We start from the raw sequence: 20,749 nt of genomic DNA, 5'->3' as shown, positions 1-20,749 counted from the left end.
CGGAAAATGCCCGAACTCATCCGAAACCTTTCCAGTGTCCAAACATAACCTTCCAATATATCAATCTTCATGTCTCGACCATTTCGAGACTCCTTGTCATGTCCGTGATCACATCCAGGACTCCGAACAACCTTTGGTACATCAAATCACAAAACTCATAATACATATCGCCATCGAACATTAAGCGTGCGGACACGGGTTCGAGAACTATGTAGACATGACCGAGACTCATCCCCAGTCAATAACCAATAGCGGAACCTGGATGCTCATATTGGTTCCTACATATTCTATGAAGATCTTTATCGGTCAAACCGCATAACAACATACGTTGTTCCCTTTGTCATTGATATGTTACTTTCCCGAGATTCGATCATCGGTATCATCATACCTAGTTCAATCTCGTTACCGGCAAGTCTCTTTACTCGTTCCGTAATGCATCATCCCGCAACTAACTCATTAGTTACAATGCTTGCAAGGCTTATAGTGATGTGTATTACCAAGAGGGCCCAGAGATACCTCTCCAACAATCGGAGTGACAAATCCTAATCTTGATCTATGCCAACTCAACAAACACCATCGGAGACACCTGTAGAGGATCTTTATAATCACCCAGTTACGTTGTGACGTTTGATAGCACACTAAGTGTTCCTCCGGTATTCGGGAGTTGCATAATCTCATAGTCATAGGAACATGTATAAGTCATGAAGAAAGCAATAGCAACAAACTAAACGATCATAGTGCTAAGCTAACGTATGGGTCTTGTTAATCACATCATTCTCTAATGATGTGATCTCGTTCATCAAATGACAACTCATGTCCATGGTTAGGAAACTTAACCATCTTTGATTAACGGGCTAGTCAAGTAGAGGCATACTTGACACTCTGTATGTCTATGTATTCACACATGTACTAAGTTTCCGGTTAATACAATTTTAGCATGAATAATAAACATTTATCATGATATAAGGAAATATAAATAACAACTTTATTATTGCCTCCAGGGCATATTTCCTTCATTCATATCCGATCTAGGTGTAATACCTAGTGCATCGGGTCCAATGAAAATCTTTTGTGACAATACTGGAGCAATTGCCTTGGCGAAGGAATCCAGATTTCATAAAAGAACCAAACACATCAAGAGACGCTTCAACTCCATCCGTGATCAAGTCAAGGAGGGAGACATAGAGATTTGCAAAATACATACGGATCTAAATGTGGAAGACCCGTTGACTAAGCCTCTTCCACGAGCAAAACATGATCAGCACCAAGACTCCATGGGTGTTAGAATCATTACAATGTAATCTAGATTATTGACTCTAGTGCAAGTGGGAGACTGAAGGAAATATGCCCTAGAGGCAATAATAAAGTTGTTATTTATATTTCCTTATGTCATGATAAATATCTATTATTCATGCTAGAATTGTATTAACCGGAAACTTGATACATGTGTGAATACATAGACAAAACAAAGTGTCCCTAGTATGCCTCTACTAGACTAGCTCGTTAATCAAAGATGGTTAAGTTTCCTGACCATAGACATGTGTTGTCATTTGATGAACATGATCACATCATTAGGAGAATGATGTGATGGACAAGACCCATGCGTTAGCTTAGCATAATGATCGTTAAGTTTTATTGCTATTGCTTTCTTCATGACTTATGCATATTCCTTTGACTATGAGATTATGCAACTCCTGAATATCGGAGGAATACCTTGTGTGCTATCAAACGTCACAACGTAAATGGGTGATTATAAAGATGCTCTACAAGTATCTCTGAAGGTGTTTTGTTCGGTTGGCATAGATCGAGATTAGGATTTGTCACTCCGAGTATCGGAGAGGTATCTTTGTACCCTCTCGGTAATGCACATCATGATAAGCCTTGCAAGCAATGTGACTAATGAGTTAGTTGCGGGATGATGCATTACGGAACGAGTAAAGAGACTTGCCGATAACAAGATTGAACTAGGTTTGTGGATACCGACGATCGAATCTCGGGCAAGTAACATACTGATGACAAAGGGAATAACGTATGTTGTCATAACAGTTCGACCGATAAAGATCTTCGTAGAATATGTGGGAGCCAATATGAGCATCCAGGTTCCGCTATTGGTTATTGACCGGAGAGGTGTCTTGGTCATGTCTACATAGGTCTCGAACCCATAGGGTCCGCACGCTTAACATTCGATGACGATTTGTATTATGAGTTATGTGTTTTGGTGACCAAAGTTTGTTCGGAGTCCCGGATGAGATCACGGACATGACGAGGAGTCTCGAAATAGTCAATAGGTAAAGATTGATATATTGGACGAAGGTATTCGGACATCGGAATGGTTTCGGGACATTTCGGATATTTATCGGGGTACCGAGGGGTTACCGGAACCCCCCGAGGAATTAATGGGCCTTCATGGGCCATTGGGGAGAAAGAGAGGGGAGCCCGCAGGGTGGCGCCCCCCCCCCCCAAGGGACTTCGGATTGGACAAAGGGGAGGGGGCGCGACCCCCTTTCCTCTTTCCCTCTCCCTCTCCCTCTCCTTCCCTGTTTCCCCTCCATGAGAAAGGAAAAAGGGGGGGGGGCGAATCCTACTAGGAGTGGAGTCCTAGTAGGACTCCCCCTGGCGCGCCCCTTGGTGGCCGGCCTCCTCCTCCCCTTCTTTATATACGGGGGTAGGGGGGCACCCCAAAGCACATCAATTGTTCTCTTAGCCGTGTGCGGTGCCCCCCCCCCCACAGTTTACTCCTCTGGTCATAGCGTCGTTGTGCTTAGGTGAAGCCCTGCGCGGATCACATCACCATCACCGTCACCACGCCGTCGTGCTGACGAAACTCTCCCTCGACCCTCTGCTGCATCAAGAGTTCGTGGGACATCATCGAGCTGAACGTGTGCTGAACTCGGAGGTGCTGTACGTTCGGTACTAGATCGGTTGGATCGCGAAGACATTCGACTACATCAACCGCGTTGTACTAACGCTTCCGCTTTCGGTCTACGAGGGTACGTGGACACACTCTCCCCTCTCGTTGCTATGCATCTCCTAGATAGATCTTGCGTGATCGTAGGAAATTTTCTAAAATTGCATGCTACGTTCCCCACATAGGCGTCCTTCTGAAGCTCGCCATTGCGTGTGCATTCGATTACGTATCTTGGTCATTAGTTCGTGAGGCTATGCAACTCTTGGGTTTTGGAATGAGATGGCATGAATGGATCTCCATCATCCTTTCATCGGCTTCCGCCTGGGTGCAGATCAATGGCAACCCATGCCTGCCAGTTCTTCACGCACGCGGTCTACATCAGGGGGATTCCCCATCCCCCATGCTCTTCACCATTGTGATCGACGTGCTAAATTACCTACTGCAATGGGTTGTCAGCTCTGGCCATCTCACCACATGTCACACCGTTTCCAGCATATTCATGTTTGTCATTGACATGGTCATCTTTTGTCATCCGGATACAAACGAGCTTGCTATGATACATGATTTTTTTCACATAACACATGGATTTTTTTTTAAAAAAAATCTACTGCTCACATAGCACTTTAATATTCCTTTTGCTTTCTAATTTCTCATGGCAATTTTATAATATGTCTGTGTCCTTAAATCATGGCAATTTTAGGGAAATACTGTAATGGTCAAATGGAAAATGTATGAATTTTTGTTTTGTACATCATGGCAATTAAAAAAATGACATGTCAAATTTAGGAAAGTGTGTTTCCTATATCATGCCACATTTTACGACAATGCTATGATGGTCACATGGCAAACATATGATTTTCTCATATTCGCAAAATTTAAAATGGTTTTCTACTAGTCACATGGCACTTTAGGTTTTTCAAATACTTTCTCATGGTAATTTTATAACATTTTCGTGACCTTAAATCATGACAATTTTAGAGAAATATTGTAATGGTCACAGACAAATGTAGGAAAATTTGTTTTGTACTTCGTGACAATTTTAGAAAATTTATGTCCAATCACATGGCAAATTTAGGACATCGCGTTTCCTATACCTTGGCACATTTTACGTAATTGTTACAAGGGACACATGGAAAACATAGGGGTTTCCAATAACGCATGCAAAATTTTGAAACATTTGCATGCTGCATTATGGCAGTTTTATCATTTTGATGTTGGCAATTTTCCATCTGCGATTTGTATGCTATAACAAAGAAAATACAAAACATAGCCAATTTCTTGTTGAGAGCACCACAATTTTTTTAATGTTATATCATGTTTATTTATTTCCATCATGGCAGTTTTCTTTGTTTGTATAACATCTCAATTTTTGCGTCATTGTCATCGAAAACTAAAAGCTTGTTGACATGTCAACTTAAATTTTGATGTCACAACAACTAAAAGTACATTGTCTTTTGTATGTTTTTCTAGTGTACCATGGCAAATTATTCTACGTCTTTTTATAAATTATATGCAAATTTCCTTCCTCTATACATTTAAAAAAAATTGCCATGTGATAAGTTAATCTTTTTCCAACAAGTTGCCATTTCATGTTTACAAAATTTCCAACAATTTGCCATATTTGACATAAAAAAATCCTTAATCACATATACTAACTTTTTTTGCTAAGTTTCCATCATCAATAGAACATCCTCTATCAAAGTTGCCATGGACCATAGCAAAATTTTAATTATTCATGTTTTCTCGTGTAAATATCATGACAATTTTTAAGCATATGTATGTTTTGTTGTATTTTGTACCATGGAAAATTTATTGTATATACCGTGTCAACTATTATTTTCATACCAACTTCATATTATATTACATATATACATATTTTTTATTGTGTCATGGCAATTTCTATGTGCTTTTTTTATTCATGCATATGAAATCATGGTCATGGTAAACTCACTATTTATATTTTTGTCCCACTTTTTTCTTGTTCTTTGAGATGACAATTTTTTGGGCTTGATAAACTATGTTTTTGTTGATGATTTTTTTATTAAAAACCCTAACTAGGCCTAACCGTTTATTTTAGGTCGGATTTTGCGGTCGCGCTGAACAACCGTTACACGGAAGACATTTTCTCGTTCGTGGTCACACCATTGGCTATTTGGCATGCATGATGGAAGACGATTCACGAACAAGAATTCCTAAGCCCCGCCAGTACTCATGGTTTTGTTGATCGATACATCCAAGAGATCACCTCTTGTAAGTCTTCGACGGCTACCCAAACCACCATGGCACACACAAACGCCTGTTGGGTTTCCTTCCCATGGGGTTTGCAAAATTAAGAGTTGATGGGGATAGTTTCAAAAAACACCAATCTTGGAGCGATCGGTGTGGTCTGCAGGAACAACGAAGGTTCATACTTGGGGGGCCTCCGCCAGAGTTTTTGAAGGTGTGGCTGATCCGGCAACTCTTGAGGCCTTAGCGTACAGGAAAGCTTTAATCCTTGCGAGGGATTTGATGCAAACACAGGTTGGTTGTCAGTTCGGACTGCAATGAAATCGTTTCAAACATCAAGGAAGGCAATGGAGGGAGCCATGGCAATATTATAGGAGAAATTCAGATCATGTCTTTGAAGTTTCAGTCTTACTCTTTCGTGTTTGGAGAAAGGGCCTCGAATATTGAGGCACATAGCCCCGCTAGACACACACTTAGAGCATCTTCAGCTGCGCCCCCAACAGGCCCCCCTAAGGCGTTTTTTTAGCGCCGGCGCCCGAAAATCGGCCCAGTCGCGCCCCCAGGATCTCATTTAGCGCAGGTTTGGGCCGAAATAACAGCCGGCCAATCTAAGCCGAACCCAAGCGCCCGGGGGTCGCCTGGGGGCACTGGCAGAAGCGAAAAGGGGCGTGGGGCCGCTCTGTCAGCGAGAGGAGGCCCTTTTCCCGCCGTTTCCCCCGTCCCCCCCCCCCCCCGGTTTCCCTCCCATTCTCCATTCCTCCCGCCAATCTCCTCCTGCTCCCCTCCCAGCCGGCCGCCATGCCAAGTACGACGCCCCCCCCCCCCCCGCGCCGCGACGGATGCCACCGCCGCCGCCACCACCCAACCAAAGCAGAGGAAGCAGATGCACCGCCGTCCAAGCCCCCGGGCATGTCTAACACCGACTGGAGGGCGGAAGCTCAGCGCCGGGAGGCTGTAACCACCGACCGGCGAAACAGGGCCAACGCCAAGAAGGCTCGGGACAGGATGGCACTCGCGGTTGCGGCGCTGGCGGAGCAGGCAGAGCGCACGGCCGAACAAGCCGAGGCTGCTCGCGCGGGGATGATGAATCCACCCGGCGGCCACGGCCCGTACGCGCCCTGGAGCCAGTAAAGCGTCGGGTCTCCGGCCGGCTTCTCATCATTGCCACAACCTAGGGCTGCACGCCGTCGCCGGGCTACGCACACGGCGGGTTCAACCCCAACATCACCTTCCCCCATTGTCACCCGGCCCAGCGCACGCCCTCGCCTGCCTTTGTCGGCATGCAGTACCCTCCGTACACCTATTCGCCGCTGGCCTACGCAGCCTCCCCGACGCCACCTCTCCGCCGTGGCGCACTGCTCTTCTCACAAGCCTCCTCGTCGCATCTCGGCGACACCGACGCGTCGAAGGCCGACATGGACGACATCATCACGACCGGCTCGGCCGCCGCCGCCGCCTCCCCCGAGTTCACTGCCCAAGACTACACAATGGACCTCAACGGCGACATGGACGGTGACCTCGACTACGGCGAGGAGGAGCCAGAGGAGGAGGAGGAGGGGGAGGAGGAGCCAGCGCCTGCTCCGGCAAGGAAAGGCAAGAAGAAGAAGAAGAGCGGGCGGCCAGGACCGGCGAGCCGCGCGTCAAGTGGGCGTCCAAGTAGGATGAGTGGCTCGCCGAAGCGTGGAAAGTCGTCTGCCTCGACTCGATCACCGGCACGAACCAGAGCGTCAACACATATTGGGAGCGCATCAAGGCCGAGTTCGACGAGCGCAAGCTCGTCGACCCCTACTTCAAAAGTGTCTACATGCAGCGCGGGTCGAACACAATGACGAACCATTGGGGGCTCATCCAAGCGGCATGCAACAAATGGCATGGGATCGTCGAGGAGACCGTGGCTCGCCCGGAGAGCGGCGCCAGCATCAAGGATCAGGTATGGCACGCTGGTCTCTCCCTTTTCTTTTCGCCGTGTGCGCCGCCGACTGTTGTTCCTCGGCGCAGATGGTGCGGGTGTTCGCCATGTTTCGCCAGGACAGCAGCGACCAAGATTTCAAGTACCTCCACGTCTTCTCCTGGATCGAGAAGTGTGAGAAGTGGGCGGATGTCTGGTGCACCCTCGCCAAGGCTAAGGAGACGTACAAGCCGGACACGCCGACGTTGGGCGCGGCCGACGGGTGCCCGGACGGCAACAAAAGGGCCAAGTCGTCGAAACGCACCGAGTCGGCCACCGCGCATGTGCAAGAGTCCATCGAGCATTGCCTCGCCGACGCCCAGACCCGGGCCGTCCAACGGGAAGAGAAAACCGAGGCGTGGTGGTCGGCGTTGATGACGAACAGCGCCGTCAAGCTCGACCTGCTCCGGACCAACGTCGCCGCAAAGAAGAGGACCACCAACCTGGCTTTCCTGATGGGGGGCGCGAACATGCTCCGGAGCGACGACGAGCAGCTCAAGGCGTGGTACCTGGTGGAGCGTGGCCTCATTCTGAACCAGATGCCGTCGACCGCGGCGCCAACTCCCACGCCGCCGCCAAGCCCGAGCGATGATGCCTCGACGACGCCCAACACAGAAGCCGCGTCGATGCCGACCAGCCCTCGCACGCCGACTCCTTCGACACCGGAGGCCGACACCGTCGTTTGAAGCAACGCGTCCGTCCTTTCTTTTGCACGCCAAACTTTTTATCTGATCGCCGAATTGTGGCAAGTTGATCGCCGAACTGTGGCGCTGATCGCCGGACTTGTGGCGTTTTTTGAGAGCGGGAATGGACCAAATTTGAATTTGCGACGCCTTGGGGCGTGACTGGGATGTAGATCGCCCCCAGGGCCTAAAAATCGCCGGGCGAGCGCCCGAAAGAGCGCCGACCTATGCGCTGGGGGGGGGGGGAACGAGTGGAGATGCTCTTGGTCTTGCTCCTGCAACCCCTGAATTAAGATGTATTTCTCAAAACACTGTTGATCATCAATAAATAAAGTGTGTGGTTAGCCAAAAATATTTGGTGGAAAATCCGTCATAGTAAACGTTCTTCAAATATTGCGGTCCATTCTTCTTCCTCTAACAAAAACGACAACACGCAGAATAAGCTGTTATCTACACCATAACTGACGTATACGAGTCAATGTTGTCGATTCACCGTGTTTTGACTGAATCCTTCCCACTCCGACAAGAGCAGCCGCCCCTCCTCCTCCCATCCTGGCCGCTCCTCCTCCCAACCCTAGCCGCCCCTCCTCCTCACCCCCCTTTCCCTTCCTCGCCGCCGCCTGAGGCAGCCGTCGGGCAAGCCCGGGGCGCCAAGGATGGTGGCGGCGGGGCCTCGGTTTTCCTGCATCTGCGTGGGGAACCCCGGATCTGGAGCGGTGGCTTCATTGGCAAGGCACGGCCTGCTAGCAGCCGTACGGGCGGTGGATCTGGTGCCCCGGTCGTGCGGGCGGCGGGATCCGGTGGTCGTTGGCGGCTTCTGCGGCGGTCGGTGCGTGCGATCTGGCGCCTCCCCTCCTCCCTGTTCGGCGTGCAGGCCAGCCTGGTCAGGCCGCACTTCCTCTTGGTCGCCGGTTCTATACAGGAGGCACTGCTGGTGGCGGGGATCTAGTTCGGGCGAAATCCCTGGCTGGCCATGATCGGCCGCACCGACGGCGACGCCTGACGGCGCCGTTCCCCTCCTTGGAGGCGTCGGTATGGACTGATCTCCTCACTTCACCTTCCCCTAGGTCTCCCGGGCGAAAGCCCTAACTTTGTTGGGCGGCGGCGGCGCTCACGGCGCCGTTCCCTTCTTGAAGGCGCTGCTTTGGGAACCTTGGGGTTGGGTGGGGCTTGTGGGTGGTGGGCGACGGCGGTGGTGCGGCCCTATCCTAGCATGGATTTACGTCCGTTGGTTGGAGATGGACTCGCGTAAGTGGAGGTCGTCGGCTGGCGTCGTGGTGGCGTCAATGGCGGAGGACCTGCCAACGCTCGCGTAGGTGGAGGTCGTCGTTTGGCGTCGTGGTGGCGTCGATGGCGGAGGACCTGCCAAGGTTGTCACCTCAATCTGCTCTGAAGATGGATCAGTGAAATATGGCGGCGACGACACATGTGAGTGCGTCAGACCGGTTTGAGCCCCGGACCCGGCAGATGGCTTGGTCGGGGCCTCCGGCTTTAGATGTTAGGCTTAGGTGAGAGGTCTGGGTATGTGGCCCAGCTTGCACCCCTTCATCATTTCGATAGGAGTAGCGGCAGATGTTGCCAAGATGGCGAATTCAGACATATTGTTGTTCTACTTTGTAAGGTCCTCAAGAATAATCAATAAAATGGCCGCATGCATCTCCCAGATACAGAGGCCGGGGGTCATCCTCCTTTTCTAAAAAAAACACCGTAACCGACGTTTCTCAGATATTGCGGTTCATTATTATTCTTTCCAAGAAAAAACACAACGCGCATAATAAACCGTTACCCACTTCCGCCTTATAAAATGAAAACGAAAACGTGCAGCTGCTACTAAGAATCGAGAAGACTCAGGTGCCAGATTTGCCTCGCCTGCATCCAGTTCCACACGCGCTCTGCTTCAGCTAACCGGCGATGGGAGCCGGAACTACCGCCGGCGCCACCTCCCGCCTCGCCGTCGTTCCACTCCTGCTGTTACCCCTACTCCTCGCGCGCGGCGCCGAGGCTGTCAGCCTCTGGCGGCCGCCGCCGGAGGCCGGGCTCCTGGGCTCCGCCCCAGGCAGGTTCCTGACGCAGGAGGAGCACTGGATGAGCCAAACCCTCGACCACTTCTCCCCCACCGTTAAGTACCCCCTCCGCTTCTCTGTCCCTTCAGCGAGTTGCCCCGCGCTGTGGGGATTTCTGTTCAGCCATGTGTCCTTTTATCTGTTTGGGTGAATTTCCAAGAGTCGACTGTGGACACTAGAAGAACTAGTAAATTTGTGCTGTCGATAATGCCGAAAAAACGCTAGAATTTTGTATGGATTCTGCGTGAGCCACGTCCATTATTAGTAACGCCGTTTACTCTTGATTGAAGGCTCACATCAGTTATGCGACCATGGACCAGAGTAATGAACAATGAATGTCTCAAAATGCATCGAATAATAAAAACAGATCAGTGTTGAGGACAGATGCCTCTTGTTTGCTTGTCAGTGTCACCCCTGTAAACTCGGTGGATCGTGTAGGTTTTTCTGTCCATTCAGATCTATGTGAAATTTGTGATCCTGTGGGCTCACTACACTACACTGTCAACAGCGGCTCTAGTGACACATGAATTACTGTACAACAAAGCCCATGGTTATTTGTAATTCCCTGTTTCACATCTGACTCATGCAGTCCCAAATACTATGTTGCATGGTGGGGATTGTTCGGTTATACTAGTATTTTGTGTGCACTAGCCCCGAAATTTAACTTTATTGCTGTGCAGGATCATCGGCAATTCAAGCAGCGGTACTATGAATTTCTTGATTACCACCGAGCTCCAAATGGGCCGGTCTTCTTAAATATATGTGGAGAAGCTTCATGCACTGGGATTTCTAACAACTACTTAGCTGTGAGTTTATTGGTGCATTGTTGCATGCTCTAGGCATGATTTGTACTGTTCACACTTCATGCAGTAACTCCATCTGTTATCGATAACATACTTGTGGGTTGGATTGTGTATGTAGGTGATGGCCAAGAAGTTTGGCGCTGCTTTGGTTTCTCCCGAGCATCGATACTATGGGAAGAGTTCCCCTTTTGAGGATTTGACGACAGAAAATCTAAGGTTCTTGTCATCGAAGCAGGCTTTATCTGATTTGGCTGTTTTCCGCCAGTATTATCAGGTATGAATTTGCGATATTTGTTTTGGCGTCCTTATACAACACCTGTGCATGTACTATATATTGACCTAGCGCCCGAATACACATGTTCTTATTCCTTGTAATAGTTTGCATCGCCAATGTCCAAACAAGTGTTTTTCGTAACTGAGTTATTCTTTCTGTCATTTGAAGGAAACATTAAATGCCAAGTATAATCGCTCAGGAGTAGACAATTCTTGGTTTGTGTTTGGAGGGTCGTACTCTGGAGCTCTCAGTGCTTGGTTCAGATTGAAATTTCCTCACTTAACATGTGGAAGTCTTGCAAGTTCAGGGGTTGTTCTTGCTGTTTACAACTTTACTGACTTTGACAAACAGGTTGGTTCTGGCACAGACCCTGTTATGTTATTAAAGTTACGGCACTTTGGCCTGTACCTGAAGTTTTACATTTCTGTATAATTTATGCCTCTGGAGATTGGGGAGTCAGCTGGTCCAGAATGCAAAGAAGCACTTCAAGAAGTAACAAGACTTGTTGATGGACAACTTCAGTCTGGCCACAACTCGGTTAAAGAACTGTTTGGAGCAAAACTGGTAGTCCTTTTGTGCGACATGAAGTGTATTTACTTTTCTTTGATAACTTATCAATCCCATGTGATATACAAAGATTTCAGCTCATTTAGGAGTTTGCCGTCACCAAGTGGCCTTTGCCATTGTTTTGTTATGCAAAAACTTGAAAGGACAAAATTTGACAATGGTTTTAACAATCATGATTCTATAAAAATCATTAAATGTTTCCCTTACTATGCAACTTCTTTGGTGATAATGTCATAATCTAGTAGAGCCGGTCTTTTCCACAAAGGTGTTACAAGTATTACCAATCCAGTAAACATTTTGTAGGACTCTTATTGAGCATGCAAGCCTTTGACTGTTTTTTTATATCTCTTGACCTATCTGTCCTATTGCTACTCATATTTCTTCTATATTTTCTTTGAACAAAATTTTGAATTGAATTGTCATGTCTATGGAGCTTGTAAACATAATAGTTTAAACTATTTGTGCGCTACCAATGGTTGCTGACAGGTTCTATAGCGTTCCCTTTGGATGGCATGAAATTTCGTGACATTACCTAGTAGCGTGTGTACGATTCTATACTTATCCATCAATTTGTTTGGACACTTGCAGTTAGAAAATGATGGTGACTTCCTTTACCTACTAGCAGATGCTGCAGCTATTGCGGTATGCTTAATGCTGATTTTTGCAACTGTATTGTCTATCAGAAATGATTGTTGTGTTGAAAACCTATACCATTTGCAGTTCCAATATGGCAACCCTGATGTTTTGTGCTCCCCACTAGTTGAAGCAAAGAAGAATGGTACGGATTTGGTGGTAAGTTGCATGGTCGTTTGAAAAGAACAATGCATATTCATGTTAGTAATTGAGGAATATACCCTGCGGATAACTGCTATTAAGAACATAGGGACCAATTCACCAAGATCTTTATTTTTCCAAAAGCGCATAACATGAATACTTCACTGTAGACCTTGACTCTTATTTAACTCGTGCTACCATAACTTTCCAGCAAATCTGGTATTTGCTAACACTTTCTTCCGTGCAGGAAGCATTTGCTCATTACGTGAACGACTATTATGTTGGCACATTTAGGGCATCAGTTGCATCATATGATCAGAACTATTTGAAGAACACAACCCCTGCTGAATCTTGTAAATCCTTACTCTGACATTCAGTATTATGAGATATCAGAGCTCTTAATGAATGTTGTGCATATATATTAGACAGTGTTAATACTGTCCAGATATTATATAACTGACCATGCATTTAACAGTTGAAATTTAATTTTATGTAGCATATCGATTGTGGTGGTATCAAGTTTGCAGTGAGGTTGCATATTTCCAAGTGGCGCCAAAAAATGATAGCGTCCGTTCTGCAAAGATTGATACAAGGTTACTAAATATACCTTTCCTTACATTTCATGTTTCTTACCAAGCACCAAGGGCCCACCTGCAAGATCTTCTCTTTTTCTGTAATGTGATTACATTTCTAGATTCTGGATTCACTTGTGTGTCCTTGTGATTCTTTTGTTCGTAGGTATCATTTAGACTTGTGCAAAAATGTTTTTGGGGAAGGAGTTTATCCTGATGTGTCCATGACAAACTTATACTATGGAGGCACAAGAATTGCAGGTGGGCCCTTTGAGTAATTTAGCTTCAGTCCTGCTGCCTGTTACGATTTTAACTTTCTTTCTATCTCTCTATTTAACTATGAAATACGCCTCTGCCATTTTGCTTCCCTTTTACCTTGAATCTTGGTGAATACACATCACAAATTTGCTGCTACCTTTTTTGTTTTCACCATCAATGCACCATCATTAACAAAATCCTATTGTCCGGTGTGCTTAAGATTGGCTATGCAGGTAAGTATGTCAGGTAAGGATTAGTTAACATAGGTAAATAGATACAAAAAAGTTCAGCGGCCTCGTATCTGCAGTGCTGACAGCCCTTCTTTGCTGCCATAGGAAACTTTATATGTGATAGAAATAGCATGGTGTATAAACGTATATTGTGGATATCCAGTTATGCGTAATGATTTGAGCTAATAATTACTTCAGATTTGAAGTAAAGATTTCACTGGTAGAGTTAAGCATTATACTGCTAGTCAGACATCCCTGTATTTCCTAATATATATATTGCCTCCCTGCAGGTTCTAAAATTGTTTTTGCAAATGGCTCTCAAGACCCATGGCGCCATGCTTCTAAGCAGAAATCATCGGAAGAACGTAAGGATCTGTAGTACTTCGTACCATTTTGTGAACGTTTCCATCGTTTTAACTTTTAAGAGCACAAACTATACTTTCACTATGAACAAGGTTGAAGAGATTTTTGTTAATGACATTAGCATGCTTACTATAGAAGTTTTTCAATATCTGCAGTGCCATCATACTTAATTGAGTGCAGCAACTGTGGGCATTGCACTGATATCTCCGGATGCCCTCAAGCACCCTCAAATATTGGAGGTAGATCCAATGTTTCAACATTTTTTTTATTTGCAACTGAATTACATCAACTATGTAGGTTCTTTTTGTTTGCAACTGAATACAAGTGTGAGCTGTCTGCATTTTTTGTTCGCCAGGTGATTCATCCAAATGCTCATCTCCAGAAGCAGTCAACAAGGTAAGGAAGCAGATCGTGGATCACATCGACCTGTGGTTGTCGGAATGCCAAGACCAAGGTCAGAATTTGGGCTGTACAGCAATATTATCATTGGACCTATTCTTTTGAACAATTCGTAGCATTGTCTAGCTAACGTGTCTACATGTTCACCCCGCGCTTTTGCACCCCCTGCAATTCAGTTGGCATTCAGTTTCTTTTGTCTGCGGCGTCATTGGCCTGTCCTCACGTTTCAGGACGCGACACGGTGACGAAGCAGGGGAGCAGATGGAGCATAGCTACCTACTGATCACCTGTGCAGGCGAACACGCACCATATTGCTGTTATTTACACGAATAATACAGGCAGACAGACGAAACAACTACGCCATGGCGGCCACGAAATCTTACTACTGGGGAGTGGATATGAGACTCCTTGTGTTGTGTACCTTGTATGGTCAGGGATGTTATACGTGCAGAGAGTGATATATACTACGTGTATGTAACCGGATTGCCCACTAAACTTACTAGATACGGGTGCAGAGAGTTTGAAAATACCTGAATATATGACTTGGGAAGCATCTTCTGAGAATGTATGACCATGAGAGCACCTTGCTACTCCATCCGTTCCTAAATACAAGTCTTTTTAGATATTCCAATATGAACTACATACGAAGCAAAATGAATGAATCTATACTCTAAAATATGTCTATATAGATTCATATGTAATCCATATTAAAATCTCTAAAAGGACTTATTTAGATAACGAGGGGAATACATACGAGTGCATTGTTTCTCTACAAATGAGCTTTTGGCACATCTCCCTAGGACAGCTATGCCAGAGCATGGCGCGCTTTGCAACAAGTTGAATTATCCAGAAAGGTTGGTGAACTGGCGATCGGTTCTCGGGCATGTCTCGCGGTTGCTTTGTCACTATATAGTATCCCTCTGTTCTACGTATAATGTAAAACGTTTTTTAAGCTAGTGCAGTTTTAGAAAACGTCTTATATTATAGTAGGACGGAGGAAGTAACCGATAAGTAATTGGGCATTTTTCCCGTGCAGCGGCTGCGACGTACAGTAGATTGGAAAAATTGTTATCTCTGTGACGATAGCCTCTAGTTCACGTCGCATCGAGAAAAAAAGCGACGCCTCAGCGTCCACGTTTAAATTGATAGTACTCCTATATAATAATAACAAAAACATTTAAATTTCTACTCCCTCCGTTACAAAATATAAGTCTTTCTAGAGATTACAACAAGTAACTACATACGAAGCAAAATGAGTGAATCTACACTCTAGAATATGTCTACATATATCCCTATGTTGTAGTCCATTTCAAATGTCTAAAAAGACTTATATTTAGGAACTGAGGGAGTATTTAAATTAGCTGCTTCTTGTTTTTTGCTTCGTGTTTGTGCGTACCACTGATACTAGTCAATCGGCTACCGGCGCGGTCGCGCTCCAAAACAAACACTCGACAGTGGGAAGGGAAGGGAAGGAGAGTCTAGCAGGCGGAAAGAATGGTGTCCCGCGCTGGGTTCGCCTCCCTCCTCGGCGCCTCCTTCCTCCTGCTCCTCCTGCGCAGCGCCGAGCCGCTCGGGTTCAACCACCGCCCGACGACCGCCGGCGACGAGCTCTCGGCCGCCCCGAGCAGATACCTGACGCGGGAGGAGCGCTGGATGAGCCAGCGCCTGGACCACTTCTCCCCCACCGTAAGTTCCCTTTTACACCCCTGGAATTATGCGCGATACGTAAATAGCTCCCTGCGCGCATCTGCCTAAGAATTCCGTCCGTGTGATCCATGGGCGCCATGTACGATCTCGCCTGCAGGACCATCGTCAATTCAAGCAGCGCTACTTCGAGTTCCTGGACTACCACGACGACCCCACCGGCCCGGTGTTCCTGCGCATCTGCGGCGAGTCCTCCTGCGACGGCCTCCCCAACGACTACCTGGCCGTCATCGCCAAGAAGTTCGGCGCCGCGGTGGTGACGCCGGAGCACCGGTACTACGGCAAGAGCTCCCCGTTCGACAGCCTCACCACCGACAACCTCAGGTTCCTCTCGTCCAAGCAGGCGCTCTTCGACCTCGCCGTCTTCCGCCAGCATTACCAGGTCGGCCGGGTCACGCTTTACAGAATACGGAGTGTACATATGAACTGTGTCGTCTGATTATTTGTTCTGAATCGCATCTTGTTTTTTCTCTGGGATTCGTAGGAAAAACTGAATTCTCAGTACAACCGGAGCGCGGGGTTCGACAATCCGTGGTTCGTCTTCGGGGTCTCCTACTCCGGGGCTCTCAGCGCATGGTTCAGGCTCAAGTTCCCACAGCTGACATGCGGAAGCCTCGCGAGCTCCGGGGTGGTTCTTGCTGTGTACAACTTCACTGATTTCGACAAGCAGGTTTGCTTGCACACACTGCCATGGAGACACGCCATGATTCTGTGGGATGGATTGGATTAAACCCCTGCTGCTGTATTGCTGTCTGCTCTATATTGGGTTCAATTCAAAGTTTCTGCCTGGTCGCCTTTACGCAGGTCGGAGTGTCGGCTGGCCCTGAGTGCAAAGCTGCCCTCCAGGAAATAACTAGACTTGTCGACGAACAGCTTCGGTCGGATAGCCACTCGGTGAAGGCCTTGTTCGGAGCGGACTCGGTAATCCCTTGTCACCCTTGTGTATTGTCAGTATGATTTAGTAGGTGCAGTGCAGTTTTACTTTGGAACATGACAGTTGGCTGCAAATTTCATGTGGCCAAATTAACTAGTGTTCAGTAACTTCACAATCTTCACCTCGCTGTCCATCTGTTTCCTGTACATGCAGTTGAAAAATGACGGTGACTTCCTCTTTCTACTGGCAGATGCAGCAGCCACAACAGTATGAACAGTCGATTTGTAATGCTGCTTTACTATCACATTGTCATATATTTTGGGTTTACTGAGAACCTATGATATTTTGCAGTTCCAGTATGGGAATCCTGATGCCTTGTGCTCTCCTCTAGCAAATGCGAAGAAAAAGGGGGAAAGTTTGGTGGTGAGTAACTAAATACCTTCGTTTTTTAATCAATTAATCATACATGAGCACCTCTCGTTTGCTTGGTTTTTTAGGCTTCGTGAAAAGCTTTCTAGAAATGAGAGTAAATACTATCTAAGAGCCACTGACCAGTGAGAGGCACATGGCGACTATTTAGCTGATGTACTCTCATCTGGGTGATGGTGATTCAAACATTTTAAATTTCACACGTAATCGGCATGTGACTATTTCTTATTTTTCATTTAGCGAATTTGTGACTATTCTAGTTTCCTTCCTGATCCATTTTCACTATTCTAGCAACTTTTTGTGGATATGCACATGGATTTATAAAATTCGATGTACTGACTTTGCAGGAAACATATGCTCACTTTGTGAAAGATTACTTTGTTAAAAAATTGGGGACTACAGTATCTTCTTATGATCAAGAGTATTTGAAGGAGACAACTCCCGATGATTCTAGTATGTTTAAATGATGGCTCTACTTGTTTTCTTTTGGTGTGGAATGGAAACCGTACTGACATTGAAGACCATCGAGTGAAACACCATGACATTTCTTGTTTGTTACTGACAGACATGGCTGAAATATTTACTGTTCATTTACCTTTTCCGTTATTTTTTTTAGGTTCTAGGCTTTGGTGGTTCCAAGTTTGCAGTGAAGTTGCCTATTTTCAAGTCGCACCCAAAAATGATAGTGTTCGTTCTGCGCAGGTCAATACAAGGTATTGTGCCATGCTTTTTTCCTCAGTATGTACTGGGGAGGGGAAAATTCTCCACCTGAATTATCTTTGAAAAGGTCCCAAAAGCCAAAATTGCTTCCTGCTGAGATGGTGAGAAAGAGAAAGGCAACCTAAGGGCATCTCTAATTGATCCCAAAAAGTCAGTGCGGCATGGCATATATCCTAGATATGTTTTACAACTATCTGTTGCTTATCTTTCTGAAATCAGGTATAAATTATAAACTAGTTAGTATTTCTTATGATTGCTTTGCTTTTGTGTTCCTCTAGGTACAATTTGGACCTGTGTAAAAATGTTTATGGAGAAGGAGTTTATCCTGATGTGTTCATGACAAACTTATATTATGGAGGCACAAGTATTGCCGGTTCGTCTTTCACTTTATTTTTCCCATGTTTACTTTACAATGTCCCCTATTTAGTAAATCAAGTTACTTGCGATAGTTAAGGTATATGTGCTTGTAAAATGGCATCGGCAGTCCAGTTGGCACCCTTACAATGCTCTTAGTCATGTAGCTGGTAACACAGCCGCATCTACATCAATTGACCCTTTTTGTGGAACTTAATTGTTGCATTTGTGTGCCTACCAAGTAACCATGAGCATACTATGGCTTCTCTGATTTTAATTTTATGGATTGCAACTTCTTTTTCCGAGAAAGTGGTGGTACCAAACACTTAGGAGTGTAGTGCTGTAACGGATTGCAACTTTTGTGATTTATAAATTATTGATGGTGATGGTCCAATTTGCTTTCTTCCTAATTTTGCATTACACATGTGCAGCTTCTAAAATTGTGTTTACAAATGGCTCTCAAGATCCATGGCGTCATGCCTCCAAACAGAAGTCATCGGAAGACAGTGAGCCTTTAAATTTCTACGTACATTCTGGCTATTTCATGTCTCAATAGCCTTGCTCTTTAGGGCATTTACTATACACCTCTGGAACGATTTCTCGCGCTTTGGTGTGTGTACTAATGGTGGTAATACAACATGTGCAGTGCCATCATACATAATCAAATGTAGCAACTGCGGACATGGCACTGATTTGAGAGGATGTCCCCAGCTTCCTTTCAGGATTGAAGGTGGATTGCAAAACTTGGTTTCCTGCAAAGCTTATTATGAGAATATAGAGTACTCCTGTGATCTAAACGATCTTATATTTCTTTACAGAGGGAGTACAACATAACTCTTCTCAAAATTAGTTGCCATGCCTTCATTTTCTTGAGGACCAAAAGTAGTACTCCCTCCGATCCACAATTAATATGGACTGGAGGGAGTAATTGATTATTATTTTTCCTACAATGTAGTAGCTTATCTGAAGCCTTTGACTCATCATCAAATTCAGTGAAAGTTCTGATATATTGCACATTATCTTCGTTAGGTGACTCTTCAAACTGCACGTCCCCAGAAGCTGTGAACATAGTAAGGAAGCAGATCGTCAAGAACATCGACCTGTGGCTATCACAATGCCATGAACCAACAAGGTCAGGGTCTGGGACGCCTAGCCATTCGATGGCAAAACTGTGCAGTGATCATGAGCTGCCCTTCACACCTCTATGGTTGAGGGAGGTCGCTCGCCTTCCAAGTGGCAGCAGCCACCGTTAGCTTTCTGTATCAAAACTGCAGCTCTGTTGCCATGTCCTGTGGGCGGCTACATTTCTGAATTTCCGATGCAGTCCAGTTCTTACGCCATCAGGCTTTGATCCTTGTACTCTCTGCGTGCAGGACGTGGTGAGGTGACGATGACTGGCACCTGTTTAGGAGGAGTAAAAGAAGCATTGTGTAGAGGAAGGACCGATTGCAAGTTTGCGACATCGTTATGCTGCAGACCGAGTGAACCATATGCGGATTGAGCAGCCAGTCCCCGGCCTGGATGCGATTGCGCGCAGGTTTGTTTGGATTATCACAAACGGTAGAAAGTTGTGTTTGTACTGCGGCCGACTAGAGCCATCATGGCAACTTTGTCGAGTTCAAATAATCATATACATCGTTCATGAGGCTTTTAAGAATAAAGGTAGGGGGTTCTTCAAACCAAGGCTATTTACTTTGTTGTTAGTACATGTTACTCCTATTTCTTAACAGCTATTAGTACCCGGTGCCACGAAATGATTGAGAACTAGGAAAAATAGATTTCTGCATAAACCCAATTCGGCTCTTGGGAGCATATGCTCCTGCCCGTCAAAAATGTTTTTCATAAATATCAAAAAAATTATATGTGTTCATTGTTGCACACAAATGCTACCTGCAAATATTTATTGAAAAAGCTTAAGCATTTTGACCTGCTTGAAAAGAAAAAAAATTGAACACCAAATGTTACACTTAAAAAAAATCATCGACGAAGCACTGCTATCCTTTTTCGCAAGAAAATTGTCAAACAGGTTTGTTAGACTAACATGAATATCCACACACAAAAAACAGAATTTTAAATTTTATTTACTATTTATTTTGAATTTGTTGTTCATCTGAAAGCATATGCTCCCGAGAGCCAAAGTGGCCCTCATATATAAATGGCTATTCGTAGTACTCAGCGCTCACTGGAACGCCTTGTGAACAAGTATACGGCTCATGGCTGAAGTTACCAAAAACTCATGGGCCGATAGGCCTCTCGAAAACAAAAACAAAAAGAGGAAAACACTGAGACATGAAGTATGTGAGCTTGAGCTCACATGAACTTGGATGAACAGTAAATTCTAAAAAAATAGTAAAAAGGTAAAAATTCTAATTTTCTTTGGCAAGAAACATTGATGTTTTTTTCACACGCGTGTAAATTTTCGCGATGAAATCACATTCGTAGAGGTGTGGAAAAAAGAACCGATGCTCCAAAAAGAGTGTTTTTGGAAGCATTGATATTGTTTTTTTTGCCCACGCCTTCGTGAATATGATTCCATGGAGAAAATTGGCACGCGTGTGAAAAAAAACATCAGTGTTTCTTGCCAAAAAAATTCAGATTTT

At 45.6% G+C, this 20,749-nt stretch overlaps 2 protein-coding genes across 3 annotated transcripts; both read left to right on the top strand.

Moving 5' to 3' along the window:
• The first annotated feature begins 9,537 nt into the window (after window positions 1-9,537).
• LOC109736086 (probable serine protease EDA2) lies at window positions 9,538-14,636 on the top strand. Its single transcript, XM_020295305.4, has 14 exons — window positions 9,538-9,883; window positions 10,509-10,634; window positions 10,750-10,905; window positions 11,074-11,256; window positions 11,353-11,469; window positions 12,061-12,114; window positions 12,193-12,264; window positions 12,494-12,599; window positions 12,743-12,839; window positions 12,985-13,079; window positions 13,597-13,671; window positions 13,825-13,908; window positions 14,025-14,123; window positions 14,299-14,636. Exons 1-14 carry the CDS (start codon window positions 9,677-9,679, stop codon window positions 14,349-14,351), a joined length of 1,524 nt encoding a protein of 507 aa, XP_020150894.1. The 5' UTR covers window positions 9,538-9,676; the 3' UTR covers window positions 14,352-14,636.
• Window positions 14,637-15,427: 791 nt separating this feature from the next.
• Window positions 15,428-19,828, top strand: LOC109736087 (probable serine protease EDA2). 2 transcript variants are annotated; one of them, XM_020295306.4, is made up of 13 exons: window positions 15,428-15,754; window positions 15,873-16,154; window positions 16,257-16,442; window positions 16,577-16,693; window positions 16,860-16,913; window positions 16,998-17,069; window positions 17,423-17,528; window positions 17,692-17,788; window positions 18,074-18,168; window positions 18,581-18,655; window positions 18,796-18,879; window positions 19,179-19,281; window positions 19,523-19,828. In XM_020295306.4, the coding sequence occupies exons 1-13, from the start codon at window positions 15,563-15,565 to the stop codon at window positions 19,530-19,532; spliced, it is 1,473 nt and encodes a 490-aa protein (XP_020150895.1). In that variant the 5' UTR covers window positions 15,428-15,562; the 3' UTR covers window positions 19,533-19,828. The 2 variants fall into 2 exon arrangements, with proteins under 2 accessions (XP_020150895.1, XP_073352031.1); XM_073495930.1 differs by lacking the exon at window positions 19,523-19,828 and having other exon boundaries at window positions 19,179-19,456.
• Window positions 19,829-20,749: the final 921 nt, after the last annotated feature.

Source organism: Aegilops tauschii, chromosome 1 (genome assembly GCF_002575655.3).
Source record: "Aegilops tauschii subsp. strangulata cultivar AL8/78 chromosome 1, Aet v6.0, whole genome shotgun sequence".
NCBI classification, from domain to species: Eukaryota; Viridiplantae; Streptophyta; class Magnoliopsida; order Poales; family Poaceae; genus Aegilops; species Aegilops tauschii.
The sequence above is the reverse complement of the archived record's forward strand: the minus strand, read 5'-3'. Positions and strand labels throughout refer to the sequence as shown.